A 23,162-nucleotide genomic window follows, 5' to 3' on the forward strand; every position below is an offset into this window, starting at 1 on the left:
CTCTTTAATAATAATATTAGTAGTTTCAATTGCAACACAACTTACAATGTCTTTTTTAATCTCATTTCATATCATTTGAAGATTTCCGGGAGCATTATCAAAAGTGACAGTATTAATGTCTTCATTATGATCAGCAAGAAAGCGTAGAAGCTTAAGAAAATTCCCTCGGTTGCTTGAATCAAGCCCTTGTTTTAATAAAAATCGAATGCAATCAATAGTAGCTATCATGTGAGCTCGATAATTACTTCGATACTTGTCAGAATGTCTTGCATAGGTTGTTCGAATGTGTTGATTTTGATTCATCAACATTTCACATTTCTCTTTAGCTTTGTTATGGGCACTATCAATATCTCCCATATGTTCAACAAATTTTTTAGGTTTCCTCCAATTTCTAAAACCTTTACCAACAAATGAATCACCACTCCCTTTATTACCAATCTCTTCTTTAAAAAGATAACAAAAGAGACAAAATGTTGCATCTTTGTCTATGCTATATTCCAACCAAGGTCTAAATTTCCCAAACCAATTACTACCAAACCGCCTTTTTTGGTTTCCAAAATCTGAAAGTTTGAAGTTGTGATTTTTAGGCTGAACATGACCTCTCTGTAAGTATGCTCTTTAGACTTGATCTTAAATATTAGGACTATAACAAGAGATTGGAATTCGTAAACCAGGATTTGTAGGAAGATCTTGTAAATTGAATTTTACATCTTGATTTGAGCTGTATTTTATTTTTTTTCGGAAAAGGTTGTGATAATGACTTTCTTGAGTAATATTTCTCCATAACTGTAACAAATAAACACAATTAATTGTGAGAATTTAAAGAGAAACCGAATACAATTTCCATATCAAAATATAAAAAAACAAAAAAATTATAAAATATTACTTTAAGAAACCAATTGCCCAACTAACTGCTCAACCACTAAGTTACTAACCCATCACTACATCACCCATGGCATTATTATTCTATTATTTATTATTAGTAAAGTTAAAAGCATTGCCACTTTATCATCCAAGTGACCCCACGAAGCATTGCCAATTTGCCAAAAAAAGTTAAAGCTAATAATCTTATTCAATTAAAAAAGGTATAAACCAATTAAAAAATTTAAAACATTAAATCATAAAGTGGCGAAGTGCTAAATAATCAAAATAGTTTAATCAATTCTTAATAATTAATATAAAAGCTGCAAAGGGGCAATGGTAGTACCAAAAAAATTGTAAAGATGAGGTGACGCAAGGCTGCAAGTGCAAGCCGCAGGTTGTGGCGTTTATGGCATGGGAGTTGGACAGAGAGAGACGATAGGCTGACGGTAGAGGTTTTTCTAGGCAAAATAATGACGGTGGTTAGGGATTTAAGTTTGAGTTTTTTTTTTAATTTCTAAATGCTGTATTAAGATATTGGTCTTTTAGTTATTTCAAAAATTTATTAGGGGCTTTATTGTAAATCCATTGAAAAATAAACAGAATTTAATTTTTTTCAAAAGTCTAGCAGGGGCTTAGCTCTCAAGTGGCGCCGCCACTGGTGAGAGTGGTCTTAGTGACAGCTATGGTAGTACAAGTTATTCTCAACGTTTTACAACTGAGGCTAGTTTGGTGGATGTTGCTGATGGTGAAGGTGATGACACTTTTCAAATTACTTGCCCTTTATTTGAATATGTCAAGAAGGTTTCTGTTCAGAATGAGAACAGAAGAGTAGCATCTGAGGTGGAAAGGTACTTGAAGGACCCAGTTGAAGATCCCAGCAATCTTAAACTTAATGTTTTGCTTTGGTGGAAGGTGAATGGATCAAAGTATCCAATTCTAGAGAAAATTGCAAGGGATGTCCTCATTGTTCCTGTTTCCACAGTGGCATATGAGTTTGCCTTTAGCACCAGGCATTGTATTATTAATGCGTATAAGAGTTCTTTAACGCTAACTATGGTTGAGGCATTGATATTTATTGAAAATTAGCTGCAATCTAAACTTTTTGCCAATCCCGTCTACAACCTCCAAGAAGACATTAAAGAGCATAAGAAGGTAATGTTTTTAAATTTTTATCGTACATTATATACATAATATATTTAAAATGCATTATAACTTTATGTATAACATCTACATGTAGTCATGTACTTAAATTACTTATTAATTTTTTTTTGGATTTTATGAAGTTTATAAGATCGCAAGCTTCGACAGTGGAAGCGGTGAGCACCGACATAAGTGTTATGGATGTTTGAAAGGTAAATTTTAATATATATTATTATTCATAATTTGATAATATACTATTAGGTTGTAATTTAAACTATAATTATAGTCATTATAGTTTTAAATTTTTAAGTCTAATTGTAGTTTGTAAAATTATAAATTTGTAATTGTTTTAGTTAGATAAGTTGAAGTTGATAGAATAGTATTATTGTCTAGTATTATTATTAACTTGATTTGGTGATGAATGCCATAAAATAAGCATGATTGACTTAATTTATATATATATATAAAATCAAGTGTGTGTGTGTGTGTTGAAAAATTTGTTAAACATATTATATTTATTTGTAATTATAAATTTATAATGATATAATAGAAATTAGAAAGATTGTAACACATCTTTAGCTCAATTAAAGATATGAATTGGATTTATTTATTTGTGTTTGTGTTTGATGTGCAAAGATATGAATTTGGTTTATTTGCTCAATTTTTTATATGAATTGAGTTTATTCATTAGCAATGTGGCTTAAAGAAAATAGTTATTGTACATTTCTTCAATCATTCTCTAGGCAATCGACGCTTGAACTTGGAGTACAAGAATTTGAATTTAGAACTTGTAATTTGTCAAAGTGCTTGCATGGAGCGGTGGAGGAACCAATGAAGCTTATTTAGTTTTTACGTTTGAACTTTGTGATTTGTGTTTCCGAATAATTTAATTATATTTAAATTTTGTGACTTTGTGAGTTTGTGTTTCAAACTTTCAAAGACTAGTATTTGCCATTTGGAAATTGTGCTTTGAATGGAGACTAATAGCCAACTTTGATTAAGTTTGGACTTTGTTGGTTGAGCAAATAATAATCCTAATCCTACCCTCCAAGGCAATAGACAAATAATCATATTCTAGCATTTTAACTTTATTAATTTGATTTCATAGTATTCTCTTTTCTTTTTTTTTCGTTGAAAATTAGTAAAAAGGACTACAATTAAGAAAAATATCTTAAAAGCACCCTAAAAACTACAAAAATAGGAAAAAAGACAGCTCAAAATTGCATTAACCGAATTTGACCTGAATTGACCCTATTTCAACTGACTCGAACTGATCCGATTAGACCCGAATGACCCGAACTTAATTCGACCTGTTTTAAATCCGAACCCAATCCTACTCGAATAAAACCTCGAATTGTTGACCTGACCCGATTCGAATTGAATGTAATTCGAGTCAGATCGGGTCGGGTCAATAATTCAGTTTCATTTGGATTGATTTTTAGCCAACCCGAAACCCGATCGGGTTGACCCGAACCCAACCCAAACCCGATTTTGCCCACCCCTACCAGTGGGGACATAATAACAGAACTTGCCTGAAGGCAACTTGTGATCATGAGAAGAAAAAAGCCAAGGGCAAGGTAAAACAAATTTACTAAAATTATTCTTAATCAAGATATAAACTTACACCTTATCACTAGACTAATTACTAATTTTCATTTTCCAAGCACCCATTACTAAGACTAGTTCACAGGATTTAGGCAATCTATTGAACCAAACGTAGTTATATGCCCATTAAAATTGTAATATCAATTCTGAAATATTTATAGTCATTCAGTATTTTTAATTTTGTGATTTGATACTAAATACATAATATGCTTGTAGCTCAGGAATGAAGTTTGATTACTAAAGTTAAAGCATTTAGCAGATTTAAGAACATGGAGCTGAAAGTATATAAGAAGACAAAGCACATAATCTAACCCCATACTTTTTTTTTTTTTTTTGCGAGGTTCAAATGATGTATCACATTTGAAGTGTCTGGAGCATCAACAAATAGTGTATCATCTTTTGCTCACCTAACATATAGATTTGAGTTCTTTTGATTTATATTTTGTTGAAAGACAAAGACTTTCATACTAATGCCCAAAATAGGTCATATATGGCTTTCTTAGCTTAATTAGAGAAAAAAAAATTATAATAGATAGTTGCCTTACTATATGTATTTATATAGTGTGCTTTTGTCACTTGTAAAGGCTGGGCGCGTTGTAGCCAAAGAATGAATGTTCAAACTGAATTTTTACTAGAATGCCAATTATCCATGTGGCCATGCTTTGTGGTTTGATATTATATATTATGATTTGATTTAAATTTATTGTGGTTGCTTGTTGTTTTATTATCTGATGACGTTAAGATGGACTTAAGTTAGCTTGGAGTTGAATAAACTTGAATAAGATAGCGAGCAACTGATTAAAACTTATTTCGTAGTGATTTGGTTTTAAACTCTTTGATCATGCTTTCTTATGATTTTGTTGACTTTATTGTATGACTTTTTATAGTGATTTGCATTCATGTTCGTGTACGACCTTATGTAAAGAACTTCAGCTATATAACTTTTGTGTATGACTTTTTAAAGCACAGAAGCATTTGTAAAACGTCATCAAATATTTGTGAATCAACTTTAATTAGTTGTTCATATTCAACCAGTCATATGAACTTGAATGAGACAATTCTTTGCATTCATATTCATATTTATATTCAGTCAATCTGGACAATGAACTTGAATGGGATAGTTCTTTGCAGTCATACAAAAGTTATACACATTATTAAAACTTATTTTACATTCATATTCATGTTCAACCAATCATAATGGACAATGAACTTGAATGGGGTAGTAAGCAATTGATTAAGGCTTGTTTGCATTCGTATTCATATTTAGACAGTCATATAATGTCTACTGTGCAGTTAAAACTACACCCATTATTAGAACTACAATAGCACATATGAAAAATAACGTGTTTAGGAACACTATTGTCTTCATACCACTACATTTCCCTTTTGTTTTATGTGTTTTTTGCATTAATAATTTCAAATTTGTCAAATCCTTTTGCATTGTCAATAGCAGCTCATAATTTGCATGACATGTTCCTACAACTTCAAACATTTCTCCTCTGTTGAAATCATTTAAGGATGGTGTCCAGAACTTGAAGTAGACACAACCACGTCTATTGTCCATACAACAATAGTATAGCCTGTTTGGGTTGTCATATGATTATGGAATCTTCACACTAGCTCTTTTGTTGCACCTGCATATCTTATTTGTAAATCGAATGAGGTTGCCATTAATCTCTTCCCTTTATCCTCTTCATCCATGGCTGCTTGATTCTATTATTTATTGTGAGCTTGCTGAATCTAAACTGGCATAACGGGTCATCGGGTCGTGTCAAATTTAGGTCAACTCAAACCCGACTCATTTAATAATCGTGTCAAAATATTGAGACTCAAATCCGATACGAAAAAATAATCGGGTTACCGAATAACCCGTTTAATACCTATATATTAAACAAAATTTACATCAAACATTTACGCATTGTCGTACATACATAATTTATAAATATTATAAAATGTACAAATTTACCAAAATATTGCACATTACACTATTGAAGTTTTAATTATGTATATATATACATGTCTAATAATATTTTACACATATACATTATTGAAGCTCTAAATGTATATAAAATTTATAAATAAAATATTGTGTTTATATTCATCCTTGTAAAAAATAAAAATAAAAGAGAGAATTATCTCTAATATTTGAGTTTTGATAATAAGGACCTACAAATTATTTTAAAATAGAAAATATAATCGGTTCATTGATCGGGTAAATGGGTCAAGAACTTTAACCCTAACCTGACATGAAAAAAAATCGTGTCAACTCGGACCCAACCCATTTAATAATCGTATTAAATTCAACGACCCATATCCATTTATTTGTGTCGTGTTCGTGTCGGATAATCGGGTTATGTCAAATTTTGCCAGCTCTAGCTGAATCCATAATAAGTATTAGGTAGTGCTGAGGTGAAGTGCAAAAAATGGAGTGATATTCGCCCTCAAATATAGCACTGGAGGTAGAGATGGCAAAAGTCCGGGTCGGGTCCGGGTTTGGGGCTGCCCGGGACCAACCCAGATGTCACATATAGCTACCCGGACCCGCACCGTGCCCAGAATTTTTCTATATGGGCCGGGCACATGCCCGGCACTATCCGGGCACGGGTTTTTTTCCAGATTTTCTCTACCCGGATTTTCAAAGGTGAAAGCACTGGAAAAACAAATGCAGCCAAAACAATTGTTTGCTTCTAAGTTCTAACAAACCATAACAGTCCAAAACCAAAACATCTTAACTACAGGCAAACATCTAACATAATTATTAAAATTAAAAAAAGAAAAAAAAAACATAGGAATCTCAGTTCTTATACATTTTGTATGCATTTAGAAAGCACACGCACATAGACAATCTATGCATAACCTTCTTCTAGCCCACATGTGGATGTCACAGAGAAAAGACATTTTTTGGAGCTTGGAGTGCTCCAATTGCTTTGTGAAGGTCTAATTGTAAGCCTAAATATTGAATCCATGAGTCCATATAATTGAAGGCTGGTTGCGACTTTTGAGTACAAATCAAGAGAGAGTGAAGTGTGAATTTATGCACGGCCCATAACTTCATCCACGTAGCTATCCACTTCTTTGTAGTGAAAAGTTCCTTAATCCTGGCTCTAATGTTGGGCATCATTTTGATTTTTCAAGCCCTTTTAGAACACTTATTGATTTAGGAAAATTAGTTCATGGCGCTTACGATGTGAGCAATTACTCTTTCCGGTGTCTTCATGGTTGATAACAGAGACTTTCAGTCTCGCTGCCTCAGGTAAGCTTGATGGGAGGACCAGAGGTCGTACAAAAAATAAAAGCTTTCTTCTCTCGGTAAAAGCATGCGCATTTTTCTGTAAGTGGGGAAGAGGTCGCGCGGTCAACACTGCATCGGTGAAGATGGGTGGTGGCTGTTGGTGGAGAGACGGAGGGAGATGCCAATTCTGAGACTTGTCGCGATTTAGGGTTGGCTGGTTGGGTTTGGGGGAAATTTGGTAAAGCAAAATGCATTTTTGTTTATATATATATATATATATATATATATATATATTTTACTTAATAAAAAAGCAGGCGCAGGTCCGGGTTTCGAGTTCTTGGTGCTGTGACCGGACCCGTGCCCAGAAACAGTCAGGCACTGAAAATTAATGTCCGGATCCGCTTTTTCCATTCATCCGGTCGGGGTAAAACCCGGACCGCATGCGTCGGGTCCAGTCCGAATTCAGTTCGGGCAGGCTTTTCTTCCATCTCTAACTGGAGGGCTGATATTATCATTGGAAACCAACAGTAATAATACCAGCCTTACTTTTTTATATTTAAATCATTAAAAGTTTGCCTTATTAAAGTGATTCAGACACTGTAAATACATTTTTAAGGGGCATATTAGTATTTTCACCACTCAAATAAATTTTGTCTCATTATATGATTTTCTAATGTCAAATTAAATTATTATGAGGGTATAATGGTCTTTTCATTAATCTTATGCATTTTGTGCCAAAATATAAGCGACGATTTGCCAACTCTGCATTGCAAGAAGTATGATTAGTTCTTGTATTGTGGAATAAAGGGTATTTTGTACTTTTCCTGACAAACCAAACAGCTCCCTACCACTTACACACATCCAGGTACGTTTTCTCCTAGTGTAGCAAGAGCAAACTTGAGGAAATATATCCAAAATTACCCTTTTGTTGATAAAATTTGATGAGCAATGTTACGAATTATAAGTTCTAACAATTGAGTTTTAATTGATGCGATATTTATTTATTAGATAGTAAAATATTAATTTTACAAATTATAAAATTCTTTGTCCAAGTTAGGATTCAACTATTAAAATCTAAAATATTATAATTTAATAGGTTAGGGAATTGACAATTTTATTTTTTATCTTTATTTTTTTGATTTGTACTCCCAAAGGCATCTATCAACTTTCTTAAACTTTATTATGCCTATGCAAAGGCACCAACATTGTGCAATCCCAAGCGACAGGCAGACTGGTGTGATCAATAATGTTGAGGGCACCAGATCAAACCTCGCTCAAGGTTCTTTATCTCCTTAAAAAATATATTTACCTAACTTTCCATTAATGGTGTGTTTACTTGAGAATTTACGGAATGTAAATGAAACTCATGTTTATTCGGCAAAATGTAATTTAGGAATGAAAATAAAATGTGTGAGTCTCACATGATTTAAAAATAAGAAATGAAAATCTCATTCGTATAAGAGTTTGGGAATGGGGATTCCTATTCACTGAACTGACTTTTGTATCCCTCTAATTTTTTTATATTTTTAAAATTACCCTCGTTCAAATCACAATTAATTTTATTATTTTAAATATTATTATTATTATTATTAAATTTTTTTTTATTAATTATTGTTATTATTTTTATTAATATTATCATTATTATTATTATTATTATTATTATTTAAATTAATATCATTTTTATAATAATATTTATACATGTATATAGTTAATGAAAATTACATTATTTAATACTATGAGTATTTTGGTAAATTAATTCTCATTTTCATTCCTCATTCCCATTTTTTTTGTCAAGAAAACACATTAATAGTATTCCAACACATTTCCATTTCCATTTATTTTTGCCAAGTAAACATTGTAATCTCATTTTCATTCCTCATTTCCATTCCAGCTCATTCTCATTTCATAAAGTAAACACACCATAAATCTCTAGTTGTAAACTATTTGTAGATTGTAACAATTAAAAAAAAAAATCATAAGAAAAATATCTCAAAAAACGAAATTTGTTTTTGGTAAGAGTATTAGAATTGCAGGCTACAAGCATGTATTATATAAAGTGGTACCGAATGAAATAGCACTTGGCACAATAACGAGAAAAACCCGGTACTGCTTCCAAACCAATTTGAGTATGGACTGTTGCCTTCAAGGTCCTAATTGTAAAACAACAATGGGTGATAAATCTAAGTAGTAACTACATCAACTTCAGAAGGATAAAACATAATTCCAATTCCAGATAAGTACAGAATGATAAAAAGTAAAACTACCATTGTTTATGAGTATACTTATACAACATATCGATAGGTGACATAACGACCAGCAGTCTCACTTGGCCGGATAATCTTCACAACCTGTCCACGCTTCAGCCCATAATATCTTGCAATTGGATCAGTCACTTGAATACGTGGCAACTGAACTCCGACCATTCCAAGAATATGTCAATGATAAATGGTAGAAACAACAAAGCAAATTGAGCTCACACAAATACATATACAAAAATGACGCCCCAACCTAGTAATGAGGACAAGCCTGGTTCATTTGTGCGCATTTTAAGGAAAAAGTAAACTGTTTCTTTGGAAGGGATCTAAGTGATGCATTAATGTATTCCATAATTGTGGAGGCAGCTCACAATATAAATCCAGGTGGCAATATTTGACGCAACCCATTAACCCAACATGAACCAAAACAGAATAACAGATTTAGCATGCCCATTAGATAACCACGTTCAGTGTTTCCAGCATGTGAACCCATTTATGACACAATTAACTATCTGATTAATCATATTATTCAAAAGAACTATGTAACATTTGCCATATTTTAAAATCATTAGGTTATACCCATATATATATATATATATATAAAATAATCATGAAATGAAAATTCGAAATTAGAACGTTGACGTCTTTGTCAGGAGTCCTCGTAAAGGAGGAGTTATTTCGTTTAAATAACTGAATTTAATAATTCAAAACAATTTCTTTTGTTGGACGAATTTTGACAGATATGGCTCGACAAAATAACTGTTATATATATATATATATATATTTGATGAGAGTTAAGTAATTCGTAGTACAACTTTTCTAGAAAATATATTTAAAGCTATGTTAAACAGATAATTAAAAAAATAAAATTAGTAGGTTATGTTAACCAGGTGAGACCCGGAACCGGGTTAGTGTCCGATACTCTTGACACAATTAATAAATGTAGAGCAGATGGCAGAAAACTTATGGCCTTTACTGGAGTACACAACACTTTTACCAACGAAAAACACTACCTGTCCAAAAGACAGTTTCAAGTGTTGACAGCATCCTAAAGTCATGATATGTTTTTAACTTCAATTCATGCAGACAAATCTATGTGTGGGATATTTTTCTCCCATTTTTATTTTTGTATTTTTGACAATACTTAAAACAATACACCAACGCAAGCCACGTACAGATTGAACAAGAAAACAGCATTAAAATTTGTCACTGACCTGCGTTTCCTTCACTGTATACCGCTTCAGCAAAGTCTTCTTCTCTTCATTTGTAAGCACTTGATGCTCAGGAACCAGAACGTGTTCTTTGATGTTGACCAAAAGCTCTGCCTCCTGAATAATGAAGAGAAGAAATAGTAAAACATTAATGCCGTCTTTTATACACAGAAAAATAATGCATCACTGTTATTTCATATCATGACCAAGAAAAAAAAAATCTTTTTTTTCTGTTATTTCATATCATGACCAAGGAAAAAGAAATCTGGAAAATCTATTTGTAAAGAAGCCCTTGATATAGGGTTGGCAATATTCCCCATTCAGGTTCCTGTACCATTCAGGATGGGATCTGATACTGATATTTTAAGACTGTCAGGATCGGGGACGAAATTTTATCCTGATTAATAATTAGAGATGAAATTTCATCCCGATTAATGATTCGGGATGGGTCGGGACAGCTTGTATAATCCTCTTAGGATCCAGATGTCCCGACTATCCAGTTTTGATTTTAACTTTCAATAAACAAAATTAAAAAAAAAAATCATTTAACTAAAAACAGCACAGTGGCCCAAGCCCCAGCCCAAGCCCAAAAATGATTAAACATTTTCATTTTTTCCAGTTTTAATTGAATTAAGCTAATTACAAAAATTAAAAAATCTAAATCTAAAACCTTATCCTCACGAATCACGATCTACCCCAATCACAATCTACCAGTCTGCCTAACTACCTTATCCTCACTATATGGTACTCCACTGCCACACTCACAACCACACTGCCGCTCTACGCACAACACCCTCATGCCCTCACCAACAAAGACCACCAACTAGTGCACTAACAATCATAATCAAAACATTGGACGTATGCATAACAGCCTCAACTTACGCCCTCACCACCAATGACCATTATCTGCAAGCCACCACCACCCAACCCACCAACAAGAAGCTGTATTGTACCCACAAGAAGCTGTAGCGTACACACAAGAAGCCACAAGGCCACAACTCTCTTGTCTCTATCATGTTTAAAATTGTAATTACAGCGTGTGAATTCAATTCAAATTTTGGAATTGAAGTGGTGGTTTGTGCCTTTGAGGTGGATAACTGAACATGTTTGCATTGGGAATTTTGAATTTATCGATTTGAGTGTATTTGACTAAACGGGATGGGATCGAGATAAATAGTAGTATATGACTGGGACAATTTTTCAGTCCTGACTATGAGAACAGGATAGGATTCAGGAGATATTTTAGTCATGTTTCAATAATTGGGACAGGATCAGGATTGCCAAATCCCAGCCCGTCCTATCTAGTTGCCAACCCTACCTTGAGACACAAAAATAAAAAGAGATCAAATGCCATTTCATTCACTAGCATTCTGTTAATGCAGGATTCTAGAACCAGCAAGCACTAGTATAATTCTTTAGGATGCTTAAGCGGTTCAAAGGATGGATCACAAGTATTAAAAAATCCCCCCAACTTGATACTTCTTGTCATCCATGGCATAAATCAAAGTCTTCAAAATAAATAAATTCTATGCAAATAGCTTTATCCATCAAGTCGAATGAATGCACTGTAAGTACATTAATAACCCTACAAAACATTGCATTCAACAGGAATATAGCTTCCCAAACAACATATGATCTCAAGACGTAGGATGAAATTTACTGATTAGCTAGAATTCAACAATTAAACAGTTTGCACGTATATATCATCAAAGAAAATACATTTACCTGGAATACCTCCAAGTGGAATTTTGCAGATATCTCTTGTATGCATGTTCGAGCAAAGGGAGTCAAATTTTGTTGAACCACCAATATTGCTCGGAAAACATTTTCCGATTTCATACGATTAGTATAAGTCTTCATTGTCTTAACCCCAACTTTTTGTTCATCAGGGAAGAAAACATAGATCTTGCATACAAAACAACAATAAGCATAAAGGAAAACATATGGGTAAATGTATTAACACCCAATGCAATCACAAATGTTTAGATCCAAATATATTATGTAAAATTTTACACTAATGAAAAGGGAAATGCATATTCAGCTGAAATAAGATTCTGCATGCATAATTTAATATTCATCAAATATCTCCCCAAAGTAAAGATGACCAAGCACTTTGCATCAAAGCAAATCAATTAAAGCAAATTGTAACCATAAAAATTACAGTTTTTCCAAAGCCAAAAATAGAACTATTGTTCTTTGATGACCCAAATATATTTGAGACATTCTAGTTTAGTCAAAAGTTTTTCTATTTACACTCTCCTAGGGCATTATTTATTTCTTCTAACATGCACGATAGAGAGTCTAGTGACCTAAACAGTTCAAATTAGACTCGACAGAACACTCCATTCAGTATAACTTGCTCACAGACAAGCCAAGTTCAAGCTTAACCAGAGGTTGGCAACCCATAGATATCAAGCACTAGCCTGTAGAATTCAGTCTGATAACTTGATGATGTTGGACAAGAAAATTAACATTCAAATTACACATATTCACTTTAATATATCATTTGCATTGCATATACTCCATAAAAACATATTGATAATATATATAGAGAGAGAGAGGGGGAGAAATTAGTTTTTCCTCAAATGCAAACCAAAAATAAACTGCTACTACATTGGGAAACTTGAAACAAACGACAGAAGAGCAACACAACTCCAGCGATGTTATGAATGGAGACCAAAGGGATACCTGATCTGAGCTATCATTTCGTAATGCTTTATTGATAACAAGGTCCTCCCTTTTCATGTTCTCACCAAATTTAGCAATGAACTGTTCTTTGCTCATATTGATTTCAAAGTCTCCAACAAAATAACCCCTATCTCTGAGCATCTGCATGACCGTCCTCCGGATTCTGAATAGCCTTTTGATTTCTTCATCGGATAAAGTCATCTTTACACCGAAAATAAATTTTATATTAATTAAAAATAAAAACTCTTAAAACATTGGCATTCCCCAGTTAACAAAAGTAAATAAATAATCAAATACTTACGTTTTATCCTTTAAATTTCCGATGACACGAAGCTGTTGAGTAAAACTAATACCCACTTGTACTAAAAGAGAAGTAGGAGCATAAAAGCTAATCAGCTTCAGCCTTAAAAAACCTAAAGGCGATAACTTTATGAGCAAACGAGTACGAGAGATGTGTATTACGGTACCGTTTCAAGAAAACGGTCAGCGGCGGCGACAGCAGCGGGTCGTTGGCAGCGGCAACAAACGGCTACACGAGACCGTGGAGTGGTGTGATTGGATTCAAGTTGTTCAACTGCAACTAGGGCTCTTTGTTTTCATTATTGAATGATACTTCTGTGTGTTTTTTTTTTTTAACAGCGGGGTATTTTCGTCATACGGAATTAAAGTTTGCCTAGGATTAGAATTACAAGAAAAAGGGGCTGCGAAATTTCTAATTTTGCACGAAAGCCCCCAAGGCGAGGTCAAGGCCCAAGGCCAAGAATTTTAATATCCATCGAGCATTTTGCTTATTATAAACCTGAATCTTCTTCTCTCCAGCACGGAACTAGAAGATGAAGCTGAAGCAACTAGAAAGTGTGTTGGGTGACCTCGAGCAGTTCTCCAATCCGAAGGTTTCTCTCGCTATTTACAGTGTTTGCAATTGAACAAAACAAAAATTGAATTTGAATTTGAATTTGAATTTGAATCATTCGCTTGGCTGACGATTATTTTGCGTGGTTGCAGGTGGAACTGGAGCAGTATCCAACTGGACCCCACATAGCCTCTCGTATGCTTTACACTGTATCCCTCTTCAAAACTTTTGACTTATGTTATTTTCTATTCATCATTTGCTTATCTGGGTCAGTGCATAATTATTAGTTAGTTGTGTTAGTAATCTGTTTCTAATACTGACTTGCTACTCCATGGATTTATTTAACTGTAAAAGTTAGATATTTTGTAAGTCTTAGTTTTTGAGTGAAATGCAACCAGTCATGATCGTTGTAATAATGATTTTTATGCTCCAATACTGGATATGGGCATCTGTGATTAGATAATGAAATGTTTTGTGGGTTATGAGCAGGCGGAAAATTCATTTGGTGATGTGAGCAATAAGGTAGTGGCAGATTTTGGCTGCGGGTGTGGTACATTAGGGGCTGCAGCTACTCTCTTGGGTGCAGAGTGAGTCATGTTTTAATCTATCTCTTCTTTTATGCACAGGTTTTAGTTTTCAAATTTTTTATTTTTATAAAAGATGAAGTAGTAACTCAATTAAGTTAAGCCTTTTTTCTCAACTACAAGCTGTATGCTCATTAATCTTGCCATTCTTTTCTTTACGCTTATCATAGGTTCTTCGACTGCACTAAGTCTTATTGTACACAGAGTTTCTGTTGAATAGAATATCAATCTTATTGAGTTTTTATTACAGATTTAGTGCAAATACTTTTTCCTCTCCGTTTCTGATTGTTCTTTCCTTTTAAACAGTCAGGTTATTGCTATTGATATTGATTCTGATTCTCTTGAGTTAGCATCAGAAAATGCTGCGGATCTTGAGGTATCTTTCGTGATTTTGATAAATAAGTATGTTCATGGCATCTGTTGACCTGGTATGGTAACGAGAAAAAATAGGATCTCTGGAGTTGCTAAGTTTTAGGATTTCCCCTCTCTCCTTTTGGGATAAATTGCTGGTTTCTATAATTATAGATTCAATAATTAGCACAGGTGCTGCTTCTCTTGAACAATTGATGGATTGTTTCTTCTTAATTGAACCTGCAGTTGGACATAGATTTTGTTCAGTGTGACATCAGGAACCTAGAATGGAGAGGTAAATATATCTAGACTTACCCACCTCCTTGCATGCATAAATGTTTGTCCTTGAATTAGAATCTTTGGTCATAGTCAGCTCTTTTATCTGAAAACAGTGGCTAACTGAGGTGGTTACCAGTTAGGAAACTTGGTAATCACCTACATTACACTTTTATGTTCATTGATATAATTTTTCAGATACTCTGGTATTTAATATTATGAAAACAATGAGGCTTCCTTGTCATTTATCTTTGGAGATTAAGAATTATGTGATGTACTGCACAACTAGTTTACATATTAGGTCTGGGTCAGTACTAAGATGTGTTCATGAATCTGATGGAAAAAAAGTAACTTTCCAGGTTAAACATGTAATATTTTCCATTTACTTCATTGTTGATGGTTCTTTCTTTTATTTATTTGTTCATATATATATATATATATATATATATATATATATATGCTTGCCTCATGGTCATAGTCTGTTCTGTAGGACATGTTGACACTGTCGTAATGAATCCTCCATTTGGAACACGGAAAAAGGGGGTTGACATGGATTTTCTCTCTATGGCTTTGAAGGTAGGAACTAAATTTTGATGTTATAAATGTTTTGTCTTATTGACCAAATATAAATGTCCTTATGGATTGATTGTTGCAATAGGTTGCTTCTCAAGCAGTCTATTCCTTGCATAAGACGTCTACAAGAGAAGTAAGTCGTTCGGTTTGAAATACTTGCTGTTAAACAATTACTTGTTAGTGTTACTCCTGAATGTCTAGCTCTGATCTGCCATTAACAAAATAGCATCTGCACCACAAGCAGTTTATTCCTTCCATAGACCTCTATGGGGGATGTAGTCTTTTTCTTTATAATGTAGCTATTAGAATGTGGACTTGTCACATAAGACATAATAAACTTAGACGCACGAGTTCAAAGCCAAATACCGACCAGTATATACCTCTTGTGACAGTGCAGCATCTTTAATGAAGGATTTTTATTTTGACTAACAATGATGTGATCATTCTTCTTGGTGCCTCAGCATGTGAAAAAGGCAGCACTCCGAGACTTCAATGCTAGTAGTGCTGAGGTGTTGTGTGAGGTGGGAAAACTATGTTGCTAGTTCAGTCATACTTTAATTTTTACTTGCTAATTATTTATCATTTTTTTTCCTTAACAGCTTCGATATGATGTTCCACAACTATACAAATTTCATAAGAAAAAGGAGGTGGATATTGCTGTGGATCTTTGGCGATTTGTGCCCAAAAGAAATCTGGGAAGGGGTATTTAACACTTGTGTCGGGAGTATGCTTGTATCAGGAGTATGCACAGGGTGTCATAATGAATATACATGTGAAAGACTGAAGCACTTGTATGCCTGATGCAATTGACGAGAATTCACAGGCATTTTTCTTTTATCATTTATGGAAAGGAACTTTGCGAAAGACTGAAGCACTTGTATGCCTGATGCAATTGACGAGAATTCACAGGCATTTTTCTTTTATCATTTATGGAAAGGAACTTTGTGAAAGAAATATTCATCAATTTGTAGTCTTGGAAATGTGTATATGATACAAATCTGTATGCCCTTGAGGATCTAGGTCTTGTTAGATCATTTTCGTTTGAATGTACTAGAGCATTCCTCTTGAACAAGGGGGGAGATCTTTCATGTTTGGACGCATGGGCTCACGAATGCTTCATTATGAGCTAAACTTTAATAGTCGATTTGCTGATGTAGCCTTTTTAATTCTATCTTACAGGCATTAGGCAAAGCCTTTTAGAAACTGAAATATAATAATCCAAAAACGCCTCCAGAAAAATTGTATTTTCACATTTCCATTCTGTGCGGAGAATAGATTTTATATTATCCTCTTTCTATCTAAAAAAATCAACAAGGACCGCATTATATGAGAAATTAGAAACTAACTTGCTTTAATCACAACAAAAAGAATCAGATTATTTTCTCATTCAAAATTCTTCCATGCTTGGGAACTTCATCACAAATGTACTTACAAAGCTTCCCCAATGCAATGTCCCTCCATCTCATGCTTCAGTTTCAGTTTGTGTCTCTTCGTTTGTCTCTCCAAGAGTAAATCGAACAAACCTTCGAACTTTAATATTTTCCCCAATTGCAGCAACAGTTTGCTTGACCAAGTCCTTCACCAAAACACTATCATCCTTGATAAATGGCTGTTCTGAAAGAGCAAGCTCACCAAGCCTCTTTGTGATCCTCCCTTCAACGATTCTCTCCCTAATGTTCTCAGGTTTCGAAATAAGGTCCTCCCTCTGCATCTCAATCTCCTTTTCTTTATTTATGATGTCCTCCGGAATGTCTTCAATGGATACGAATTGCACTTGCGGGCAAGCCACAGCTTGCATTGCTAGATCATCAACCAACTCCTTGAATTTTTCACTTCTACCCACAAAGTCTGTCTCACAATTGACTTCAATTAGTACTCCGATGCGAGAATCATGAATATATGAACCAATTCTACCCTCCGCTGCAAGCCGGCCTGATTTCTTGTCAGCACTAGAGAGACCCTTTTTCCTGAGGTACTCCTGTGCCTTCTCAAGATCCCCTCCAGTTTCAGAGAGAGCTTTCTTGCAGTCCATCATTCCTGCTCCTGTTTCCTCCCTTAGTTGTTTAACAAGTGCAGCAGAGACTGCAACTGCTGGTGGTCTGCAACAGGAAATTAAGCATATGTATCACTTGCAACATAAAAAACATCTGCAGGCCGCATTTATATTTCCCAAATGCACATGCACAAAATGTTCCAGCTAATAAAACAAAGTTTCTATAATATGGTGACTCAGACAGACCAACAGCAGAGAGACTAATCTCCTACTACACCTTGGTATGGACCTAGGCCTTCTGCCTTTCACGATATGCCATTGACCCAAATCACTGTTGGCAATAAAAAGAAAAAGTTGAAGATATGAAAAAATATAAGTGCTCCCCAAATTGGGGGGCAAAAGAAAAAAAAACACATGTAGTTATCCAAAATATTATGCACTTACTCATGCTAAGGCCCTGACAAGCATAAATTCAAAGAGAAATCAATATTGGGGGATGTTAGATAACAAAAATAATAGTGTGAATGTATATGAAGATAGCTAATTATGAAACACAAATGTTTGCATGAGTGTTTGTAGGATTTTTGGCTATTGCAAATGCAGTCTACATTCAGCCTCAACAAATTTTGTATTATCTATGGGTTCGAACAAGTTGGGACAGAACCAACAGAGAGAAACTGGAAAAGAAAATTTCAATTTTTATTTGCCCTAGTTTCGGCCAGGCTATTTGACGGGAAGGTCGATTGTTTTTCTTTACATAATGAGCTCATCCTGCTCCAAATTAATGCCAATCTTTCACATGGTGATGATTGTTTTTGAAATCACATTATGGTTAGTTATGAAACACGTAAGATAATGAAAAACAATTATATCTCGTAATACTATACAAGTTCGCGGAATGCAACTTACTTCTCTACAGTTTCCTTTGTTTCAGCTGGAGCAGGCTGTTCTTTTGCGATTGGTTTTGCAGCAGTCTGAGCAGCAACCTCAGCAGCAAAATCCTGGCTTTTCTTCTCCAAGCCCTCTCCAAGATTGTACCGCACAAACCTTTTGACTTTTATGTTTTCTCCAATGGTTGCAATGGTTTGCTTCACCCAGTCCTTTACCACCATCTTATCATTCTTAATGTATGGTTGTTCAAGCAATGCCAACTCCTCAAGCCTCTTTCTGATCCGCCCTTCAACAATCTTTGACCTGATCTGCTCTGGTTTCGACAAGAGATCTTCCTTCTGCATTTCAATTTCTTTTTCCTTGTTCACAATCTCTTCAGGAACATCTTCTGTAACAAGGTACTTCACTTGGGGACATGCAGCCACCTGCATGGCTAAGTCATCAACCAGCTCCTTAAAAATGTCACCTCGAGAGACGAAATCTGTCTCACAATTCACCTCTACCATGACACCAATCCTGCTATCATGAATATAAGAACCTATTCTTCCTTCAGCTGTGGCACGGCTGGCTTTCTTTTCAGCACTTGCTAGCCCTTTCTTTCTAAGAAATTCCTGAGCTTTAACAATGTCCCCTCCAGTCTCTGCAAGTGCTTTCTTGCAATCCATCATTCCTGCTCCTGTTTCTTCACGAAGCTGCTTTACTAGAGCTGGTGATACAGTTGCTGCAGTCGTCAACCAAAAACAAGTAGATAGTGGAAGTCAGTACGCTCTAGTACCACTGCAACTGCTATGTGAATTATACACACACAAAACATTGGCAAAATTTACAGTTAGAACAACAAGCTGAAAGCATTACTTAACTTAACTCGTATATTTTTAATTGTAATGTGATTCCTCATTTCACTAAGGCCTAAAGGCAGTGTTAGTAGAAGTTTCCAATAATCAGGATAGTACCTATAGGAAACAGGTTTCAATAAGACTTGCATCACCAACATGATTGGGCATTAAATGATTAACCATGATACATTATGATCATGCATAAACCACCTGAAACACCCTCCAATTACAAAATATTACAATAGATTGTCCAAAATCCCTACTTTAAATTTACGCCAAGATATCATCAGAAGACACCATTGAACTGCAAACACTACAATGATGTGTTCTATGCTATACCAGAGGTCATGAAAACTGATTACTTGGACAGTTATGGCCACATGTGAATGGCACCTGTCACTGTTTCCTAACTGAATATCTTAACTAAACAACTTTCAGCTCATTATCTTATTTTGCACAATCTAGTTAAATACCATATCATCTCTTCGCTTTAGAAGAATTACGTTTAAGGTTTCAGGTTGACATTTTGGACACTAAAATATAAATTTCTGAGACAGAAATTATAAAAACAACTATTAAAAGAAAAACTTTGAAAGAAAAGGAAGCCTAGCTTGAAACCTTTAGTTTTCTGGGAAGAGGAAACATCTGGTTCTTCCCCTGAGCTGGTGATACTGCCATTTTTGTCAGGGATAGGTCCAGATTCTTTCTCTTTGAGTGATCCAGCTGAAGGAATTTCACTCTCTGTAGTAGGTGTTTGGATTTGCTCTTCATCTTTTGCTATGACATCATCAGTTTGATTTTGTACAACTTCTTCATCTTTTGGACTGTCGGAAACTGAGACTTGTTCAGCTATCTCTCCAGATAAGTTGGTTGAAGCAGCCTCCCCAATTATCTGCTTCTCAGTAGATACACTCCCCTCAGGTGCCAAAGCTTCAGTAGTATCCTTAGTTTCTTTCTCTTCTGTAGCAGGTGTTAGTATCTGCACTTCATCTTTTGCTATCGTATCTTCAGTTTGACTCTCTGTAAATTCTCCAGCTTTTGGACCATCAGTGGACAGGGCTTGTTCGGCTAGTTCTCCAGATACGTCAGTAGAAGGAGTCTCCTCAATTGTCTGATTCAAAGTAGTCTCCTCTGTTTCTTTCTCGATGGTTTGGAGTGCACCATCCAAAGTTTCTGACGAGCCTGACATTACATTTTGGGGGTCGTCATTTCTGTTTGCAATGTCAGCTAGCTCACCCTTCTCTTTCGACGGAGCTTCATGATCTTCAACTGTTTCACCCACTGCAGAAGGAACACTGGCCATACCATCGTCGCTGCTGGTTGGTTGGTCCTGCACCTTGGGGATACTTGATCCAGCTTCCATTTGGCTCACCTCTCCCCCTATCTCAATAGGGGTTGGTTTCTCTGATTTTTTAGCAGCTGTTGCTGACTTATCCCTCTCATCCAAAAATGAAGAAATATCCTTGTTGCTCCGAAAGGCCAGCACAAAGGGGTTTGTTGCAGCATGGATAACCCCTTGGGTGAGCTGCAGGTTCGACCCCACATCGTCCTCTTTCTTCATTGTCAAGGTTACTTGTCCCCTTGAGATACGCAGTACACGGACACTGACTTCCTGGCCTACCTGTAATGATGAGCCTCCCATCATGTTTGCAAACCCATCATCAGATTCCTCTGATGTAGGAAGGAATCCTTCCTCCCCCTCAGGAAGAGATATGAAAGCACCAGAACGGGTCAAATTTTTCACTGTGCCCTCTAGATCCTGTCCCTTGACAAACTTTGTGGTTTTCATCTCATCCCTTTTTTGACCAGGCTTCGAAGTGCTCCGTCTGGCAGTCCTTACCTTGTCACCACCGGCAGTAGCATCCTTCTGTTGTTGCAGCTTGCTAATATCATCACTTTCACGCATGGTAAGAGAAATACGTCCTGTCTCAGCATTTGCTTCAATTAATCTAACCTTAACCTCTTGTCCAACAGACACAATGCTTCCAACATCTTTAACAAAGTTATCACTCAGTCTTGAAACATGTACCAGGCCATCTGTGAAAGCTCCGAAATCAATGAAAGCACCAAATGGCTGGATCGATCTTACCTTACCAGTAAACGTTGCACCAGGAATTAAGTCTTCATTCTTTACAGGTGGCATCTCACTTTTCCTAGCTGTTCTTGATCGTCTGGACTCAGCTAGAGTGGGACTGGCCTCTGATTTTATAGAGGAACTTTCACTTGTTTCAACATCAGACGGAATGTCTGAGGCTCCAGCAGAATCATCATCTGCAGTAGGTGAATCTGATTCCTCCACGGCTACATTGATCCCTGTGGCTGATATTATGTGGAGAGCAGATTTATGCTGTAAAGCAGACCCGCTTTGGAATTGTGAAAAGAATCTGACAGAAGATGGAAGAGGTAAAAGAAATCTCTGTGAGGATATCGTTTGCTTTGTAGATTTCCTTGTTGAATTGTATCTTGTTAAACAATTGTTCTTTTTTATAGTAAAAGCAGTCACAGGAATGGATGAAATACTGCTTATAGAACATGGGATTACAGGCGTCATCTTCAATTCAACTGCCAGATTAATGGTCTAGTCTTGTGGCTAAAACAAGTACTTCATCCCTATCTTCACCTGCAAAAAGTACAGAACATGCACTAGATCATGAATCTACCCTATGCATGATATATCAAGAATCAAGTCCAAGAAATTCAACAAGCATAACAACTTTTTACAGCAAAATGAGTGTCATATGGTTCAACAAGTAAGATTTGCAATCACAGGCCTGAGCATTGGGCTAGAGCACTATGATTAAGTCTTTTCCACAAGTCACCTTCAAGCTCAATTATATATGTCATTGGCTCACTAAGATATAAGACTGTTGGGATATAGCATTATCATCTAAAAGATATTGGTCCGGTCGAATAACAGTCAAAAAGCCTCAATCAGATATTTGGACTTGAGATGAATTTTTCAATTTTTGTATTTTTTTTATCCTCCGGCCACTTTAAATTACTGACATTAGTTGTATGATAACCACTAATGATATGTCTATTCCCAGGTTGGAAATGCACAAGCACAAATATCCTTTTTCAGAATTTCTCATGTCTTACTCCAAATACAAATTCAAATACCTGAGAGCCATTAGAGGATTTCGACAAGAAAAATGAACAAAATTTTCATTATTTACATTAACATCATCAGGACCAAAATCCAGTTTTCCCTAAACTCTTGAGCTTGACACTGCAATATTTTACCAAACGAACATTCAATTAAACCATCCAACTGTAATCGATGGACATACCATGCAGAAGAAATAATATACAGAACTACTTTCTTTAAGCCACATTGCAAATAACGGCACACCAAAGACAAATAAATAAACCCAATTCATATCTTTAACTGAAACAAACCACAACTGCCATTTGAATTCCAATTCAATGGCTAGTAATAAAGCTTAAATATTTGAGCAAACAATTTGAAAGTTCAAAATTTCCAAAACCAAGGGAAAACAAAAACCCAGATAAATAAACACTATCGAGTGTATTGGTAAGTTAAGAGAAACATAAAGAAACTTGAGAAACAAGTACTCATCATTAGCTGATACTCAAGTGAATAATAATAAGAAAGAGTACCTATAGTCGAAAAGCAAAAGTGCTGTTAACTGTGGAGCTTCTTGTTGACGATAAAAGAGTGGATTGAACAAAAAGAGGGAAATGAAAGGTAAGGCCTCAAATCCTTATCTATATGAAGTTATGAACCACACTGTATTTGCTCCCGTTCTTTGGATTAAAATTACGATGATGCTCCTTTCGAAGTTTAAT

At 35.2% G+C, this 23,162-nt stretch overlaps 3 protein-coding genes across 5 annotated transcripts; 1 reads left to right on the top strand and 2 right to left on the bottom strand.

Annotated features, from left to right (window-relative positions):
* Window positions 1-8,828: 8,828 nt before the first annotated feature.
* Window positions 8,829-13,611, bottom strand: LOC102629940 (DNA-directed RNA polymerases II and IV subunit 5A). Of its 2 annotated transcripts, XM_025097613.2 has the most exons (7): window positions 13,463-13,611; window positions 13,297-13,357; window positions 12,996-13,196; window positions 12,033-12,212; window positions 10,311-10,424; window positions 9,106-9,249; window positions 8,829-8,991 (listed from the first exon to the last, which is right to left on the bottom strand). In XM_025097613.2, the coding sequence occupies exons 3-6, from the start codon at window positions 13,194-13,196 to the stop codon at window positions 9,124-9,126; spliced, it is 621 nt and encodes a 206-aa protein (XP_024953381.1). In that variant the 5' UTR covers window positions 13,297-13,357; window positions 13,463-13,611; the 3' UTR covers window positions 8,829-8,991; window positions 9,106-9,123. The 2 variants fall into 2 exon arrangements, with proteins under 2 accessions (XP_024953381.1, XP_006475671.1); XM_006475608.4 differs by having other exon boundaries at window positions 8,829-9,249; window positions 13,463-13,607.
* A 78-nt stretch (window positions 13,612-13,689) lies between these two features.
* On the top strand, window positions 13,690-16,798 carry LOC102629466 (uncharacterized). Of its 2 annotated transcripts, none has more exons than XM_006475605.3 (9): window positions 13,690-13,888; window positions 14,001-14,057; window positions 14,338-14,435; window positions 14,739-14,808; window positions 15,030-15,078; window positions 15,538-15,635; window positions 15,718-15,765; window positions 16,094-16,153; window positions 16,232-16,798. In XM_006475605.3, the coding sequence occupies exons 1-9, from the start codon at window positions 13,829-13,831 to the stop codon at window positions 16,340-16,342; spliced, it is 651 nt and encodes a 216-aa protein (XP_006475668.1). In that variant the 5' UTR covers window positions 13,690-13,828; the 3' UTR covers window positions 16,343-16,798. The 2 variants fall into 2 exon arrangements, with proteins under 2 accessions (XP_006475668.1, XP_006475669.1); XM_006475606.3 differs by having other exon boundaries at window positions 15,550-15,635.
* Window positions 16,799-16,861: 63 nt separating this feature from the next.
* LOC102629174 (polyprotein of EF-Ts, chloroplastic-like) lies at window positions 16,862-23,162 on the bottom strand. Its single transcript, XM_006475604.4, has 4 exons — window positions 22,974-23,162; window positions 19,971-21,972; window positions 18,535-19,237; window positions 16,862-17,731 (listed from the first exon to the last, which is right to left on the bottom strand). The coding sequence occupies exons 2-4, from the start codon at window positions 21,901-21,903 to the stop codon at window positions 17,095-17,097; spliced, it is 3,273 nt and encodes a 1,090-aa protein (XP_006475667.2). The 5' UTR covers window positions 21,904-21,972; window positions 22,974-23,162; the 3' UTR covers window positions 16,862-17,094.

Source organism: Citrus sinensis, chromosome 1, assembly GCF_022201045.2.
Source record: "Citrus sinensis cultivar Valencia sweet orange chromosome 1, DVS_A1.0, whole genome shotgun sequence".
Lineage (NCBI taxonomy): Eukaryota > Viridiplantae > Streptophyta > Magnoliopsida > Sapindales > Rutaceae > Citrus > Citrus sinensis.